The sequence below is a fragment of the Pleuronectes platessa genome, chromosome 2 (assembly GCF_947347685.1).
Source record: "Pleuronectes platessa chromosome 2, fPlePla1.1, whole genome shotgun sequence".
Taxonomy (NCBI): Eukaryota; Metazoa; Chordata; class Actinopteri; order Pleuronectiformes; family Pleuronectidae; genus Pleuronectes; species Pleuronectes platessa.
In genome coordinates this window covers 17,141,463-17,159,103 of record NC_070627.1, presented here as the reverse complement: position 1 = coordinate 17,159,103, position 17,641 = coordinate 17,141,463, and the positions used below count along the sequence as shown (strand labels likewise).

The 17,641-nt window shown below is 38.6% G+C and overlaps 2 protein-coding genes across 3 annotated transcripts; both read right to left on the bottom strand.

The window, feature by feature from the left end:
* Positions 1-3,085: 3,085 nt before the first annotated feature.
* arfgap1 (ADP-ribosylation factor GTPase activating protein 1) lies at positions 3,086-11,163 on the bottom strand. 2 transcript variants are annotated; one of them, XM_053434854.1, is made up of 13 exons: positions 10,914-11,162; positions 9,715-9,786; positions 9,331-9,440; positions 8,815-8,986; positions 8,403-8,503; positions 8,222-8,308; positions 8,011-8,125; positions 7,879-7,935; positions 7,736-7,768; positions 6,693-6,749; positions 5,326-5,385; positions 4,772-4,827; positions 3,086-4,652 (listed from the first exon to the last, which is right to left on the bottom strand). In XM_053434854.1, exons 2-13 carry the CDS (start codon positions 9,772-9,774, stop codon positions 4,325-4,327), a joined length of 1,236 nt encoding a protein of 411 aa, XP_053290829.1. In that variant the 5' UTR covers positions 9,775-9,786; positions 10,914-11,162; the 3' UTR covers positions 3,086-4,324. The 2 variants fall into 2 exon arrangements, with proteins under 2 accessions (XP_053290829.1, XP_053290838.1); XM_053434863.1 differs by lacking the exon at positions 6,693-6,749 and having other exon boundaries at positions 10,914-11,163.
* On the bottom strand, positions 10,759-13,733 carry LOC128424561 (ammonium transporter Rh type B-like). The gene is made up of 3 exons (XM_053410799.1): positions 12,299-13,733; positions 10,914-11,213; positions 10,759-10,802 (listed from the first exon to the last, which is right to left on the bottom strand). The coding sequence occupies exons 1-3, from the start codon at positions 13,731-13,733 to the stop codon at positions 10,759-10,761; spliced, it is 1,779 nt and encodes a 592-aa protein (XP_053266774.1).
* Between the last annotated feature and the right edge of the window lie 3,908 nt (positions 13,734-17,641).

Genomic DNA, 17,641 nt, shown 5'->3' with positions numbered 1-17,641 from the left:
ATATGTCAGATTTTTTACATCAAGATTGTTGGGAAATTGGTGGAATGGCTTCTTTCTTGGCCCATTCTTCCACCAGGTTTCGAGGAAATCTGCATTGTAGTTTGTGTAGTTCTGCTGACAAACACACTGCAATGGTAGCCAGTACAGCGTGTACCTCTGCCCATGCCCAATAGTCCCTTTGAATTCAATCAAGCTGAATAAAGTGCACACATTTATAAACATCAGTTCCCTAATACAGATGTCTTTTCTTTCATCAACCTCCATGAATTATTCAGAAAACGGCAAAAATGTCAAGAACAGTCCTATCTTACAATGTTAAAGAAAGAGAAAGAGAAAGCTTCCTAAATCTATCCTCTGATCCGGATCTGCACGAAAAAGTTTATGAGATCTTCCCTGACCAGTACCACAAACTTTCACCAAGTCTCATGAAAATATTGTCAGTAGTTTCATATGTTCATTAGTTTTAAGGCCTAGCAACTTTATACTGGCTTATTCTGAAATTTCTGGGATTTTTAGGAGGTAAACTCTCACTCTCAGGTCCTGCTCACAAAAATGATGAAATCAACGGTTTAATTTTCAGAATGCTCAATTTTCATAATAAAAATCTTGACTATTCCAGATCCCTTTTATGTGGCTTGGTTGTGTCCATTGTTTTGAGACACAATTCATTAATTCCGAAAAAGCAGTAGTGACTGACATGTATTCATCTCCTGCCTGTTATATGATGACTCTAATGTGTATCGTTGGATGAGTCAAAGAAAAGCATCTATTGGAAGCAAAGGATGCATCATCAGTAATTATCAGCTCATCGGAACAAGCAAGTTTCTTAATGATCCGAGAATAAAATGGCTAAAATCGTGCACCTCGGAATTTATGAGACGCCTGTGTACAAATACATTTGTCAATTTCACGATGTTAAATTAATATACCGTTTTAGAACACCTATCTAATATCTGGTAAACACGCTAAATTTGTCTGAAATGATATATAATATAATCAATCTCCCCCAAACATTGAAAACAGATGACACCGACAGCAAAACAATTGCGATCACAGCACAATACGTTTTTATTCGACACAGAAACCATGTTTACAGGAAAAATATCCACAGCTTCGACTGAGCATGTAATACTGGCTCACCTCGAGGGACGGCTGCTGGTGAAAACTTGAAGGGGGGGGGGGGTAAGCAGACAACTGCAATTCAATTCACTGGGGAAACAACGTTTGGAAATCAAAGGACATCTGAATGTGTTTAGTTCCATGTTACACCTCATGCATGACATCAAAAATAGTATTTCTGACATGACAGTTTCTTCAACAAGCAGGTGGACATACCCGCTCTCAAATGTTCGACAGGCAGACACTGAGCTAAACTGTTGCTCTGGGAAATTATGGTTCAGAATTATATTCAGGCTGTGGCAAGAAATACTGAATTAATTTTTTTAATTATTATCTTATATCAAGACATATTGGATGCATTTCAATCCATTACACATTCGTCAATTTTAACCCCTATAGGACATTCATCAAAAGTAAAACTACAGCATTTGAGAAGTAACAAGCTCTTTTACATCTTTCAGTCCCTTTTAAACTCAGACATCACGGCACAATCTTCTATTTATTTCCTGGCAATTTATCTGTCATACCATCAGAAGATAAAAAGAAGAAAACAAAACAACTGATATAACGCTTCAGTATTAAAAAGTAAAGTTGAGGGTAACGATGTATAATTTATCATAGATGATTTACTGACATGTACAACTGACTGTATCGCACACACACGCAAGCTGACATCGATATTAACAAAAAGCAAACAGCTGTTTAAGGCATGTTAACACACGAGCAATCATGAACACATGACTGCAGAGGTCAAGCATCACAAATGTTCCAGGAGTGATACGTTTTGATATCATTGTTTTGCCACTGATGAAACACAACAACACTGGAGACCAAGCTTTGCTGCTTTGCTGTCAAACGCTTGAACGCGTCACAGCAATCTGAACCTGTTTTAACTAGGTCAACATCAAAACCATATTGGGAGGTGAAGACAAGAAAAACAAAAACATGGCCACGACTGGATACTTATCAGATTTTTTAAGAGGTAGGAAATGGTTATGGAATGAAGTTGGCAGGAGTTTTCCCTCACTGGTCACAACCTGTGATAGTAACATGTAATATGTCTTCTCACCAGGCCTGTTGAGGAGCACATGTAGAAGTACGACAATAATCCAGCAGCTCTATAACAGTGGCACACTAAAGACTGACTACTGGCCAGTGAGCCAACACACTGAGCCTCAAAGACTTGAAGAATGCCAATATCTTCTCTGATATTAATCATTTAGAACTTTAGAATCTACAGTTAAAATTCGAACTAATTTACACAAATCAAATCCAGAACCGTTGAATCCAAGTATGAGCATTTGTTGTATTCATGAAACTGAGCTTCTGCAGGGTATTACATATACAAATGAAACTTTACAGGAGGATAAAAGACACTCGGTTAAGAAGAATCTAAGGCCACACGGAGAAGTTACGTGCCGCAAAACTTGTCTCGTTCTAATTCCTGACAGCCAATTTCAAATTCATGTGACTGAGGATGCACCAGTACTACTTGATTTAATTCATTCATAACAAGCAGTTGGAGAGCGTACCATCTAATTATCCAGCATATAATGAGCCGTATTATCATCACTTCACAATTCAGATGTCAGCACAGGTGTGAAGATAACTGTGACACCAACTCCTCACGATACGTAACGAACAAGGTGCAGTGACACTTGACACGACGGTGGAGAGCAGCTCACACTGAGTTGTTGACATTTGCAATGGCCTGTCAGGTTCGCTGAGGTCACACGTTACAGGTTCAGCTGTCACAAACCCATTCAGATTACAATCTGCACTTCCACTCTATAACAAGGTTAAACACAGCTTGCATTAAGTACATAGAGCATATACAGCAAACCTACCATGAGTGTTTTTATATGAAATTTACTATATACAATGTTTCAACACTGATTTAAAATATTTAAATCTTCAATGTAAAACTGGGAAATGACGACTGAAACAACTGCTCATGACCAACAAGTTTCTTTTGAATAACAGCATATCTGTCAGCTTTAATATGAGATAAAGTCAAACAAACAAACAAAATCCTCCTCCTAATTTCAGCTGTGAAGTCAAATAGAAAGTTTGTGATGAATTACCAGCTGCAGCAAGAATACTTAAACTGTCATCGTGGATCTTTGTTATGAATGCATCTGAATGGGAAGTACAAGTATGTGTTGAGTTGTTGTCCATGATGAATAGTGAGGATGAAAAAAAGTATACAAACAACAGTATCACAATATTGTAGTATCCAGTCAAAATGAATTTCAAAAAGTAATTTGTATGTAACTCACTACATACATCAATTTAGATCAAATATGTAAATTTTTGAATATTTTGTTGAAGGACGTCAGAGCGAAACATCCATTTAACCAAAAGCAATATCTATAATAATGTCAACATCCCGCCGGAGAAGTTTCTGGTCTTATAACAAGACTAAATGATAGAATGATCAATCCCCCTTGACTATTTGCACATTTTAATAAAAACAAAAAAATGAAAAGAACAAAAATGCAAACTCACAGATAATACACAAAGCCCTAACATATGATTCATAGGATTATTTCATTCTGATTTATACATTTGATTAATGGTAGCCAATTTGTCTCAGTTTAATTGTTCTTAGAACATTTTAGGATTACGATATGTATTTTTTTTATGCTTTTCAAAATCGAAATTTACAAAAACAAAATGTGTAAAAGGTCAAGGGTCCATCATTTAATTGTAATCAGTGTTGAGTCAATCATTCTGTATTTACAAGGAATCATATTTACAATCTTAAATTTTCCATCTCATGCATCATTTTTATGTGGTGAATTGAAGCCCAGTATCATTAAACCCATAAAACATTATGAACACCATCTAGTTTGCCATTTATAGTTATACAATTAAGGATTTCAGGCAGTAAATTGATAACCATATCTACACTGATATATATCGCAATTCCCTGTGATGAAGGTAATTTACAATAATATACATGACTGAAGTCAATATAGTTGTATTTTTCCAAAATATTTTAGTATTGAGCTTTATATAACCCAGGGCTTTCTTCATTGTTTCTTAGGTTCATAATAAATAAAATTTTGAATGGATTGACAAGAACTAAGTGGACACAGACAGCTCTTTCCCTGAAAGTGCCAGTGAGATGAACAGAGGGAGAGAGGGAGAAGGAGAAGGCCAGAAAAAGGGGAAACATGTGAGAGGTATGGTTGTTAGGTCACTACCAGTCTGCATTATCCCAGGCATCCTCAGCGGGTTTTGTGGGACTCTTCGTCTTTGCCTTACCATCGGCGTTCTCCCAGTTGTTGTCCCAAGCCTCCCAGCCCTCCTCCGTGCTGTGCTTGTTGTTGGATGCTGCTTCCCAACTGTCAGAGCTCTTCTTTGCAGAGTTATCTGCCATGGTCCAGCTGTCACTGCTAGGAGACTTCTTGGCCTTTAAGGAGTTGCTGCTGCCAAAGGTTTCCCAGAAGTCCTTAGAGACAGGCTGGCTAGAACTGCCCTGATACCCCTCAGTGGCATCCATGTTCTGATAGCTTTCTCCAGTAGACCTGAGCACAGTCCAAACATGAAGAAATGCTTCAACTGTTCATGGTTCAGAAAATTAACCCTTGTAATACAAAGGATTTTGTAAGTGGGAGTTTTTATAATGTAAGAAATGTTATCATACCCATCTTCTGGATTTCCAGAGAAGAGGTTGGTCAATTTTGAACCAGCTCCCTGGAACTAACAAATGAAAATAAAAAGAGTCAATATCATTTATATGCAGTTTTCTTAAAAAAGAATGCCGTTGTAAGAAAATGCATAATTTATATGCAGACAACTGAAGTCAGAAGCAAACATTTTAAATAATTAACATAAATAAACAATCATTATTAAATATACAATCAGTTTGAAACTTTAGTGTAGTAACTTAAGATATAGAGTTTATAAGACTGCTAAGAAATATACATTAGTTTCTATCATTATTCAAATATATAGTATGTATTTTCCAACATTGTACTCACCACCACAATAATAATGGCAGCAACAAAAAAACGAGAGATTACATTACATTAGTATGGTTCATTGTACATTCATCATTAGACAAAACCAGTCTCCTTGGGGGTTAGGATATTGAGGGGGACACATGGTCTTAGAGACCCTGGTCTAACATGGGAGCTACCGCTCGTCGCTCAGGAGACTGGTTTTGCCGGTAACATGGCAGACCTCTGCCCATCCTACCTTGGTTGCCAGCCCAGTGATGCTGACAGTCATTTCATCTAGCAATTTGCCATCTTTCACCTGGATTAATGCAAATGATTATTAAAAACTACAAAAACAACAGTCTTCATACAAATATGTCAGAAACAACATGTTGTTGATCAAATGCTCTGTTGTGATTGTGAAAAAAAGTGATTAAGTGTGTTTTGTTAGGAGGATAATCAGCGAGAATTGAATTTGAAAAAAGGTTACTCAGCTCAAGAGAAAAATTATGCAGCTGCTACTGTTTAGCAAAAGAGTAAGAAGACTGTTGCAGAAGCACACTTAAGAAAACTTAAATCACCAATGTCAACTGTACACTAGTCGACAAAATATTTTTGTTAAATATCAGTTTCTCTCAGTCACTGGCCTTTCCTTCATCAAACCTTATACCAATTAAAAAAAATAATTTAAGTTAAGAGTATCTTCTTCTCATCCAGGAGCTTCTCACTTAACAGCAACAGTTCGAGCAGCAACATGGAAGCATTTCTATGGAGAACACTCACCGTGATTTTGGAAATGGTGACATTAGTTGGTTCATGCAGATTGACAAGAGCAAAGCTTATTTTGACACAGAAGCTCAAACACACTGCATCTACGAAGCCAGTGAGCAACTGATTGTCAAGTGAGGAGCTCCAGGGGTGTGTTTAGAGAATTCAATAAGAATATCTCACCCAGGACTATGACATGTTTTGTCCTGCATCAAGCTTGGCTGCAAAGCCTAAGAGGTATTTCACTCAATGATCTTGCCAGGTGGATGAAAAGGAAAATAAGTTTGGATAAGATCTTTGTTTTAAATATAATTTTCCTTGTTATGAGAGTGTGGACAGCTGAAATGTCGACTGTATTGATATCATGACCATATTTGATGCCATGATCTGTTTAAATGTTAAGGTCTCATTTTATGTTGCAACCAAACCGACATTTTAAATCATGTTTAAAACATTGAAATGGGAACAGGAAGAGGTAGTTTTTTTCTGCAAACCGAAACAGAGGGCCTTGAAGTGGAGCATATCTGAACTAAGACTTTGGCTCCTCAAATAATCTACTCCAGTGTCTGTGATGATGAGAGTAACTTCCCACTGACTCACACCTGCTCACATATAAAGGGTTCACAGCTGCATTTCTTCAGCAGATGTCATGAGTGACTGAGGGAAGACAAAGGCTTGATCTTTTTTATGCAGCTTTGAAATAGAAGCTTTTATCGTTTAGTGCACACTGACATGAAACAGGGGAAACTGCAGGAGACAAGCAGTGTAGAAAATAGCACATTCACATCTAAAGCTGTTTTTTTTATCTAAAGCGCTGCAACCCACCACCAAATCAACAACTTCAAACATCAATGTTACCTTTTCTTGGGTAGGTTTGATAATATTCTCATTTACTGTCTGTCCTAACTCTGTGGCCTAGTTGGAAGTCAGAGGGGAGATTTGCCTTGAATGAGACACAGTTTAACATTCACAGCAGCCTAAGAAACTGAGACGTTTGTTCTGCAGCCGGTAAAGCGACCCCTCATTCCCATTCACCATGACACTTAACAAGCACTAGAGGGTGTAATGATTCAACAATAAACTTGCATCAGTGTGAACTTCGTTGATGAGGCAACACTGCATACAGCTGGATACCTGTGCAGTTTCACTTAAGCATTATAGCCTTTACACTTTGACATCTGCAGTTTCAGATATTTGAAAAATGTACTTTACACTCTGCCTCCTAACATAATGTAATAATGATATATGGTTACCAAAATCCTACTAAAAGTTGCAACTTCCATTAATGACTTAATTGAATCCATTACACCTCTATGATACAATGTTTGCAGTCAACAAAAAACTGTCATGCATAAACGGATAACCCGTTTTTGATGGATGTGAGTGAACAACATTTCTATATTAAGATATAGGGATTACAGGTAATCACCATCTCATAATATATGTTATCCCAACCAACCGTCTTTCACAGATTATCCATAAACTCAAAGACGGACACGACGCCTTGCATTAGTATATCCAAGCTGAAGCACGTGAAGAGGACATTCAAAATGCTTGTTTTACTGATGAAAAACTGACAAAAATAAAAGAACATGGGTAAAATGTGTATCAACAAAATAACACGACATTGAAAAAGCAACATGCACCTATATGATCTGCTTTACCGGTTCTGGGGGCGCTTTATAGCCCTTTAACTACTCCAGAGAGGGCATTATAGATATAAAGAGATATTAGTCACAGTTATTAGACCTTCAAGTAATCTTTGTTGACAGATTTTATCAAGAATATTTGCCTTTGTGAATGCTAACTCTTAAGTAAGAGGGGACTGTTTATTATTATACACAGGAAACCTTTACTATCCGTAAATATCGTGGGTGAATGGGACTTAGACTCAGTCTTACCTTTAAAGTTGCTTGGTTTGCCAGTTTACTCGTCTGTTCAAATTGAAAAAAAAGAAATAATTATTGATTATATGTTTTTTTTTTTTTTTGTTACTCCAGTGTTGAAGACATGGGATCAGCATTTATTGATTAAATACACTTACATTATCTTTCGCAATAGAAGCAATCTTGCTAGCCCCAACAGTGAAACTGCTCCAGCCCTGTTGAAGAAAGATAGAAACTGTCAGAGCGAATGAAAACTAAAAACAAAAGAACAACTCAGCCAAAAGACCTACCGAATAAATAGAAGACATGGCATTGTTCAGGAAGTCTTCCTCTTTCCTCTCCGGGGTCACTGTGTTGCCAAAGCCAACATACCGATTCTCTTGATTGCCGCTGTAACCTCCTCCACTGAAGTATTAAAAAGTATTCAAGAACACATGTAATTTACAGAAAATAAGAGAAGACTGAATGATAAGGGAAATGTCAGGAGTGTGATGGTCTAACCTCTGATAAGAATTAACATCGTCACTCAGCCAGTCTTCAAAAGCTTTGTCGTTAGATTTAGCAGAGTTTTGTCCAGGTCCTCCCGAGCTGAACAAAATAAATATGAAGTCACCGTTCGATGGCTGTTCTGTGTCTGATATTACGCACAGTTTGACATTGTTTATAATTCCCTCATGCTTACCGGTGAGAGGATGAAAGGCTCATCTTGGGTTGAGCTGATGTCCAGTTTCTGGCAGGTGATGTCTCAATGGACCACTCCTTACCCTCAGCTAAAGTTGCAACCTGTCATATACGGCATACAATTATTTACAGTAAATACGTATTTACAACTAGGATTTTAAAATCAAGTTCCTTCTGACATATAGTGCTTTTTGGACCAGAATGGACAAAAAATACGATCAATTGTTCCTTGGTACAACGTGGTTTAAAAAAACTGCAAATTGATCCATTCCGGTTTTATGAAATTTTGCTAAAACGAGAACTTAAGAAGCCCAAAATAATAGGTCCCCCTTCAAAACATCTGTTGTCTTCATTCAGTAAGGAAACAGAAGATCCAAATCTATCTGAAGGACCTTTGCGTCTGCACAGCTCACCTTGTCCCTGAAGAGCGCAGCAGCTTTGCTGTTGTATTTCTCCTGTAGATTCCAGTTGGGATTATAATCGTCTTGGCTTTCGAGAAACAAGCGGTATTTCCCGTTTCCTCCTTCTTTCATCTTCTCCAGCTCGATATCTTTCCACTTGTCCATGGTAACAGAACGCACAAAACTGAGCAGAAGAGATCAGCATTATTTAATTACCAGGCTGTAATAGGTCAGCGGAGATGAAAGGCAGGTATTCTGGAACCATTGGGACTGTTGCAGCTGGTGCTAAATCTAGTGCTTACATCGATGAGTACATACAGTACACACACAATTCATCCAGCCACTACTATTTGTGCACCTTGTAAGAGTGGGCTTATCTAAAAGCTCAGTGTATTCTGTTAGGTTTTATTGAATAGCTTGATGAATAAAACTGACTTGCAAAGACCAGACTTATGTTAAATCTTGCTGGTTATTTGAATCTTATCAGATTCCAAACATCACAGGTTAACACTATTTCACCGATCTTACCTGAGATGCACTCCCAGGCCTCTGTGCTTTCCAGAGCACTCGAGACAAATCCAGATGCCATAGGTCACACTAACCCACTGAGGGTTGAAAGCCCCACATTCAAAACACAACTGAGGAGAAAACAATTGATTGGTTTTATTTTGATAATGCCACAAAACATTTCAGCTTTGTACGTAAATAAAGATATGGACCAAAAACATGTCCACTGCAGGTGAAATTCCATCTAGAATTACACTCATGATTAATTTAACCAAGGAGTAACAAGGGGACATTTGGGGGATGTGCACAGGTGCAACATAGCAGGCCTCTCAAATACCTATCTGTTACAAAATGTGAATAACAAGCATGACAGTGAGGTGACACAGAATTCATCCGAGGACTTACATTGTTCTCATCCTGGGTTCTCACTTCCTTCAGAACTCTTCTGGTCCTTGGACTTGCCATTTTGACCTAAAGCTGAACAGCAGAGAGAGAAAGTGATCTAATGGTGTCTTCTAAAACCAACATGGACCTCCTTCACAGAGAGAAACCTTGTCTATGATGAACTGTGCTTCATTGGGAAAGTGGATCAAAGCTCTGGGCTACCACCAGTGTAAAGGACCATATGCTGCAGTACAGCTTCCGGAAATGGTTTCATGAGACCACATGTTATAATAATTAATATTGCTTCATATTAGATCAGAAATAAATATTGCTGACTGATGGGAGGGGGGGGGGGGTCTAAGGGAAAAGACCTAGGAGACTTATATTTAGCAACTGTTTACATCATTGTTCAATCTGTATATTATTTCTGGTCGATTTATTATTTCTTTGGTTGCTATAATGTCAAAAAACTAATGAAAACTGGCATTACAGAATTAATTCAATTGATAAAATGAGAAGAAAACGAGAATAACCACCAGTCTTCACCTTCGAGAAGCTGGAACCAGTTAATAATTGGCTCTGGATGAAATCATTTATTTTGAATGATAAAACGTAGACTAAACAGAGGTCAATGTTTTTGAAGTATCACGGGGTCTGTTGTACACACTGTACTGCTGCTGGTACAACGTGTATTTCCATTTGAACACAGTGATTAAAACACAACTGGTACGAGGGATAAATCAGAGCTTTCTGAGCATTGGCCATATGTTACTGGGCTCAAACCAGTTGGTGGATATTAAGTAAAATGTTGTCATATTTAAGTCGAGTAGGATTTCTAATCTACCATTATCTTGTGCAGTCAGGAGAGTCTTCAAGTTTCCCCTCCGTGTAAACAGCTGTAATTGTATGACTAGTGAAGAAACAGCCATGAGGCCACGATAACTTGTTTCTAGAACAAATGAAATTAGTGAAGAATGTCACAGAACTGCAGTCGTGTCAAATCTCAGATACTCGTAACAAACAGAGCGTCGCACGCATCCTGTCGTGTGTCTGAACACGACACGTCTACAGACTACACACGCAGACTCGATGATGTGTCACCTCACACGCTGATGACATGGGGATCTCGGATGAGACATCACGACCAAATGTGACTCGAAATGGAAGAGAGGGACGATGCTAGCATCGTTAGCAGCAGAGCAGGCTAACAGCTCTGTTACCTGTGAGCGATGAAGGAGCCGACGATGCGTTCACGGACTCTGCGGCTCCGCTGGTGGAATCTACGAGGAGGTTTTTCTTCTGTCGCGGGGACACGGTGGATGTCGTACGGCCACAGAAGAGTGTTTCAACACGGTCTGCTTGCGTTAAACGCCGGTAGCCATGTTCCTGTTTGCCTACGTTGGCAGTGCACAGCACTATGGGAGCCCGTCCTCCTCTTCCTCCTCCTGCTCGCAGCCTCTTTCCTGTTCTCCTCTCCTCTGCTGCCTCCGCTGTCTCGGAGTGTGAACAGGAACGTGAAGCTGAGGCGAGTTAAAGGGATGGTTCACCTAAAAACGAATATTCACTCATTATCTACTCACCACCATGGAGGGATGGGGGGAGATTTTGAGTCCACAAAACACTTTTGGAGTTTCAGTTACCCCTGAAACTCCAAAAGTCTCTATTTAAATATACACTAGTACAGGGGTCTTCAATGTTTTTAAGGCCAAGGCCCCCAAAATTGGTGGAGAGATGTAGCAGGGTGCCCCTACAATATATATTGTATAAAATTGTGTTTTATATTAAACTGAGCCTAGTGCCATATATAAACATAGCTACCCTGTTATGTGCATTCAATACTAAGCTATTCAAATATTACACAGGTTTATATATTCATGTTTTTAATTTAAACATGTGCACGGAACAGGGTGGCCATGCCACTGCCATTTATAAACATACATCTTGCATACGACACTGAGCTATTAAAGTAATTCACAGATCTATGTTTTTATTTTAAACATACATGTAGAAGAGACAGTGAATCCTCAAGCCATTTGGTTGATGAGACCAAAAATGGTCTCATCAACCAAACATTTCTCGACCCCCCCTGCAGTACCTCTGCGGACCCCCTGTTGAAGACCTCTGCACTAGAAGACTAATTTATACATTATTATGTCAAATACTTAACAAATAAAAGCTCTTTATTATTACTTATTATTCTATTCTATATATGATGACCAATTAATGAGAATGGCGCATACAGAAACCACTGGATAAGTGTTATTTATAGTGGGAAACCGATATATAACAGATATCATAAATAACAAAAAAGTTGTATTAAAAAAAAAAATCATTTACTTCAAATCAAATGAATAACACACCGCGTATCACATCATGTATTTTTCATATGAATAACAATCAATTTCCATTTCACATACAAAAATACAAGCAGTTTCTAGTAAATGATTTATGTTTCAAAAACATCCAGCTCAAAATCCATATATATTTTAAATACTTTGAAATATTTTTATTGACAGTAACTCAAAAAGGAAATGATTCATAGAAAAACTCTTAATGCTCCCACAAGCAACCATGAAGACTAATGCTATCTACTAATTGACTTTGCAGTTTATTGTATTCATATGCAGCCCTTTTTCCTCACAGTTTACTGGGATCTTGTGAAATACGCTCTCAAAGTCTGATGGCATGTCAAAGAAAACCTCATCATCGAAACAGTCCTCGTCAGCTGGGGACGCCATGCAAGGCAGCTTCAGGACCAAGCCGGTGAGCAGCCCACCCACTGCAGCAGCTGCTATGGTAGAGAAAATAGCTGCAACCTGGTAGAGAGCTTGTTCCTGTGCAGTACGACCCAAGCCCGGCTTAAGTCCGGGAATCAACCTCTGCAGCTCCAGCAGCTTTGGATCTCCTGCAGGTGGAGCACGATGGGAGAAGATTTGGTACATGCTTGGCCCGTATGTTTCCTCATTGGCTAAGAGGATAGCACAGATTCCTGCTGTGGATGATATCAGGCCAGTGATCCCATGGAGATTGTGAATTCCACACTGGTCTTGGATCCTCAAACGTTGGGCTAAAAAGGGAGTCAGGTATCTGTAGCCAAGAAAACAGGCAGTACAGCCCATGATGCCCAGGGCGTATGCAGCGACAGGAGAAATCATCATGTCTACAGAAGCACCAACAGTCACACCACCTGCCAAAGTCACATTCTGAATGTCAGCCATTGTGAGCTTTCCTCTCTTGTTAAACACTGCAGAGAGGGCGAAAGCCGTCATCGTAGATGAGGTCAGACCTATAAAAGTGTGGAGAACTGCTCTGTGTTGATCATCACCCTTTAGGGTCAGTGCAGAGTTGAATGATGGCCAGAACACCCACAGGAATAGGGTTCCCATGACAGATAGGATATCAGAATGATAACTGGTGGTCTCTTTAGGATGTCCATTATTCAGGCTCGGGCGGAACAGAACAAAGGTCACTCCAAGACCAAAGTAGCAGGCAAACAAGTGAATAAGAATAGAGCCTCCAGCATCATTGATTCTAATGTATTTCAATACAGCCCACTCTGTCACAGCAAATACAGGGATCTCCAGCAATGCCATAACCAGGAGCTGAACAGGACTGGTCTTTCCGAGCACAGCTCCAAACGAGATGAGTACCACAGCACAGGCAAACTCCGCGTTCAGCAGGTTGATCACCCCCAGGTGAATTTGACCATTGTAATAAAACTGGAAGAAACCTTGAATCAGGATGGCCCACTGGATGGAAAATGTAGCTGTTAGAAAGTTGAAGACCATTCCACTGAAGCCGTAGAATCGGAAAAAGGCGAGTAAGCAGCCAAAACCTATGAAGATCATCACCTGCACGTCGGCAAAGTAGGGATAGTCCCGATACATAGAGTTCTCCATTGGGTTGGTCTCATTGTTCTGCAGCCTAGCATTGGCATTGTCATCATAAGTGACGAAGAAAAAATACAGAACCATGATGACAACCTCCAACACCAGCACGAGCACCGGCAGGCGCACTCTCAAACTTGTAGAGACATTCATGATGCACAACTCACAGTCCAGAGAGAAGCTCCCCCAGCAGAAGCAACACTCCTTTTATGCTTCTATTTCATCAGATAAGATCAGCTAATGGCAGTGGCAGAAGAGCCTAACCCTTACACATACATGGTTATTTATTTATTTATTTCCAATAACCAATAACTGCACCTTAGCAGTGCACGTGCCCATAACTTATTGTTCTTACTGTGTATATTGTTGTTTTATGTCTGATTGTTGTTTTATGTCAAATGCACCAATCACACCAAGGCAATTTCCTGTATGTGTAAATAAACTTGGCAATTAAAAGAATTCTGATTCTGAATTAACACTGCAGCACCAGGAGTGAAGGCTGACAACTTAAATCCCTCAGATTCCTTGAAATTAGTCAAAAAGTTAAATTTCTGAAGGTAGATTTTAAGAGGATGAAGGAAAGGTAAATCTTAATGAATGAATGAATGAAATAATTAATAAAGATACTGATATGACTAAAACATTGTGGTAGTAAATGCGGCTCCACTTAAATTTCATTCATTTTCTCATGTTTTACTTTTGACGATTGAAATCTTTTTCTGATACCATAGAGAAGGGGTCACTAACAGGCGGACCCAGAGGCCGTCCCGTACGGACCCGGACCTACAGCCAGAACAGAAGGTTATGATTTAAAACCTGACGGGGTAACCCACGTGATACTACTCAGACAATCAAGTCTGTGCATACCAGGCGGGTAACATTGCACAATTTGCACATTTAATTTATTTTCTCTTATTTTGAAATGCAGCACTACTTTTTTTTAGTTAATGAGAACACATTATATATATCTGCAATCATACATATATCTTCAGTTCTACGTTACGTGACAATAAATATTGTCAAAAAGATTTTGTATCATACTGAATTAATTTGATTTGACAGTCAGGTTGTGAGTACATGCAGATGTTGATACAACTACTAGGCTAATTAAATATATATCACACTAAATAGTTAGACATTATGATCTTCCGGACCTTTGCTTCAAGAAATTTTTCTCTAACTGGACCTTTTTAGAATTTAGTTGAATACCCCTGCCATAGAGTCAAATATGAATGTTGGGGCTTACGGACACCAAGAATTGGTCACCATTGACTTTAATTGTATTGGCTGCGATGCTGCCAAAACAATTTCCTTTTTGAATTATTGTCAATAAAACTATTTTAAAGTGTTTCCAAATTTTTGTGTGTGATATGGAAATTGACAGTTATTCATAGAAAAAATACATGATATGCGGTGTGTTATTCATTTTATTTGAAATAAATGCAGTGTTTTTTTTAAATACAAATGTTTGTTATTTATGATATCTGTTATATATCAGTTTCCTACTATAAATAACACTTATCCTGTGTACGTCAGCCTCATTCATTGGTCATCATTTATAGAATAGAATAATAAGTAATAATAAAGAGCTTTTAGTGGTTAAGTATTTTACATGATCATGTTTTTATTAGTCTTCTAGGGTATATTTAAAATGGGACTCAACCAAAGCTACAAAAATGAAGCAGAAGAAAGGCAAAATGCTGCATTTTTACCGACATGGGATTGAGGATTACTGCAACACTCTCTTTGGACACTATGTGTTCTGTTACACACAAATAGGTTGTCAGCTTCCAGTAGCTTTAGATAGCACACTTGTCACAAGGCAACAGAACAGCATTGCAATTAAACTACAACTTATACAGAGTTATATTTACAATACTGTAGACTTTCTCTAAAGATCGTCTGCTTTTCAATAAGGTTCTGTCAACAGTGACCTGTGACCTGTTACGCATATTAATTGATGGATTATATAATTTACGATGTCCCTTTTGACATCATAAAACACATAAACATGATAACCTCACTTTGCACCCGGATCTAACTAATTCCTCTTCTTTGTAGACTCCTTTTTTGTGCCCGAATTTATTGTTATTTATTTTTATGCATGTCTTTGAAACCTCTGACCTTTGAATACATTAATTGGTGTCTGTTGTGAAGCTACTCCACTTACAATAATTCATGTCTTTTCAGTGTTGTATTCTGTTATATTGTCAGTGTTATATCTCTGTGTTATATCTCGTTATATTGATATGTCATATCTCCATGTGATTATTATTACACTTGCCTTACCATACATGTGTCACTTGCATGGATTTATAACCACTTTTACGTAATAATCACCAAAGATGCCAGAGTGTTCTGTTTATCTCAAGGTTAACAACCCAGGTCTATGACGACCAATTAGTTCATAAATAGTTACGAATTACAGTAAAATAGACGACCACTGACATCTGAACAAGCCGACTAGACTTAGAATCAGACCAACTATACTTAATACGTTTTAACAGTCAGACAGTTTTCAAAACTTGTTGCTGCAACATACATTAATGGGCATTTGAAAGATATCGGTACCCTAGCTCCACTTGTACAGCACGGCCAAAGCTTGTGCTTTGCCAAAAGTCCTGCCAACCTCTCTGAAGAGTGGGCTTTTGATTCTGGTCCTCAGTCCGCAGAGTTGGTGGATTTACCCCAAAAGTTTACATTGCAAGAAGCAAGTTAACATAAAAGTGCTTGTGCTTCCTCTAAATGGTTTACTAGAATCAAAAGCATGTCAATAAAAAGTTTATTGTGTCAATAGCACAATAAGCAATAAAGAGTTGATGAATACTGATATTTATGCTCTGCCAGGAGGACAGCATCCACATGATTACTATTTGTAACAGAGGTTGAAGGACAACAAGTGTTATCTAATCATGCAGGTTCCATGGAATTTTCAAATTCTGATTCTAAGTTGCTGACACATACAGTTCTTGGATGTTGCTTTGATCCTCCTCCTCACGGGAAAAATACAGATAATTTTGGGGAAATAATAGACACATACAGTGTCTGGGATTCAGCGAAAATGGTCTCAGACCTTGATGTATATAAAGACATTGGTCTGATGGGTTGGTTTAATTAGCTTTATTAATGACACCACACCATTGTGAGTTTGACTACTTCTAAATCTTACCTCTAAGAAGATTCCAGTTCAGATTCTGACTGATTGTGTTGGCTGTGATTGACCTTACCTTCCGCTTCCGCACACGAAAGGGCCTCTGCAGGCAGTTGGGTAATTGAGTGGTTGAGTAGTCCATGCGTGAGTGTGTGTGTTGGAGGGGTGTGATCAAAGTTCATTTGTTGGGGGACACTTAATCCAAGTGTTAATTAGTGGGGGCGAATATGTGAGTGTGTAAGGAAGGGGTTAATAACCTCATTGCACTTCTCTGTTTGTTAAGAAGTGATACTCTGGTACAGCCTGTGTGTGTGTGTGTGTGTGTGTGTGTGTGTGTGTGTGTTTGTGTGTGTGTGCATGTGTGAGTGTGTGTGTGTGTGTGTGTGTGTGTGTGTGTGTGTGTGTGTGTGTGTGTGTGTGTGTGTGTGTGTGTGTGTGTGTTGTGTCTGTGTTTGTGGATAAAATATCTCAACAACACACTTTTGCCAAACTCTATGAAAATATTTCTTACTTAATAATAGGGAGTCAATCAGAAAATGATTACACATCATATGATATAATAGGATGAGTGACATTAGAAATGATACAAAGCTTATACTGTTCAAAACACAATTATCTATAATAACTGTAGTTATCAACTTTGTAATCTCTAGGACGTTAGAAGATGCCGTCACTTTCTGACTGATAGGGGTATAGTCAGTGTAAGCACAGGGTATGTCTCAGCCTTGCTATGTTTATCACTCATTATGCAATCTGGCACCTTAACGTGCCGCCCAAAGAGCTGAAGTTCAATGCTAGTATGATCACTACAATGCTAATGGATGCTAATGCTAATAGAGGTGAAATGTGTGTGTGTATGCGTCCCACAGTGTTGTGCATGAACGAACGCAAAAGAACGCGTTCATTGAAC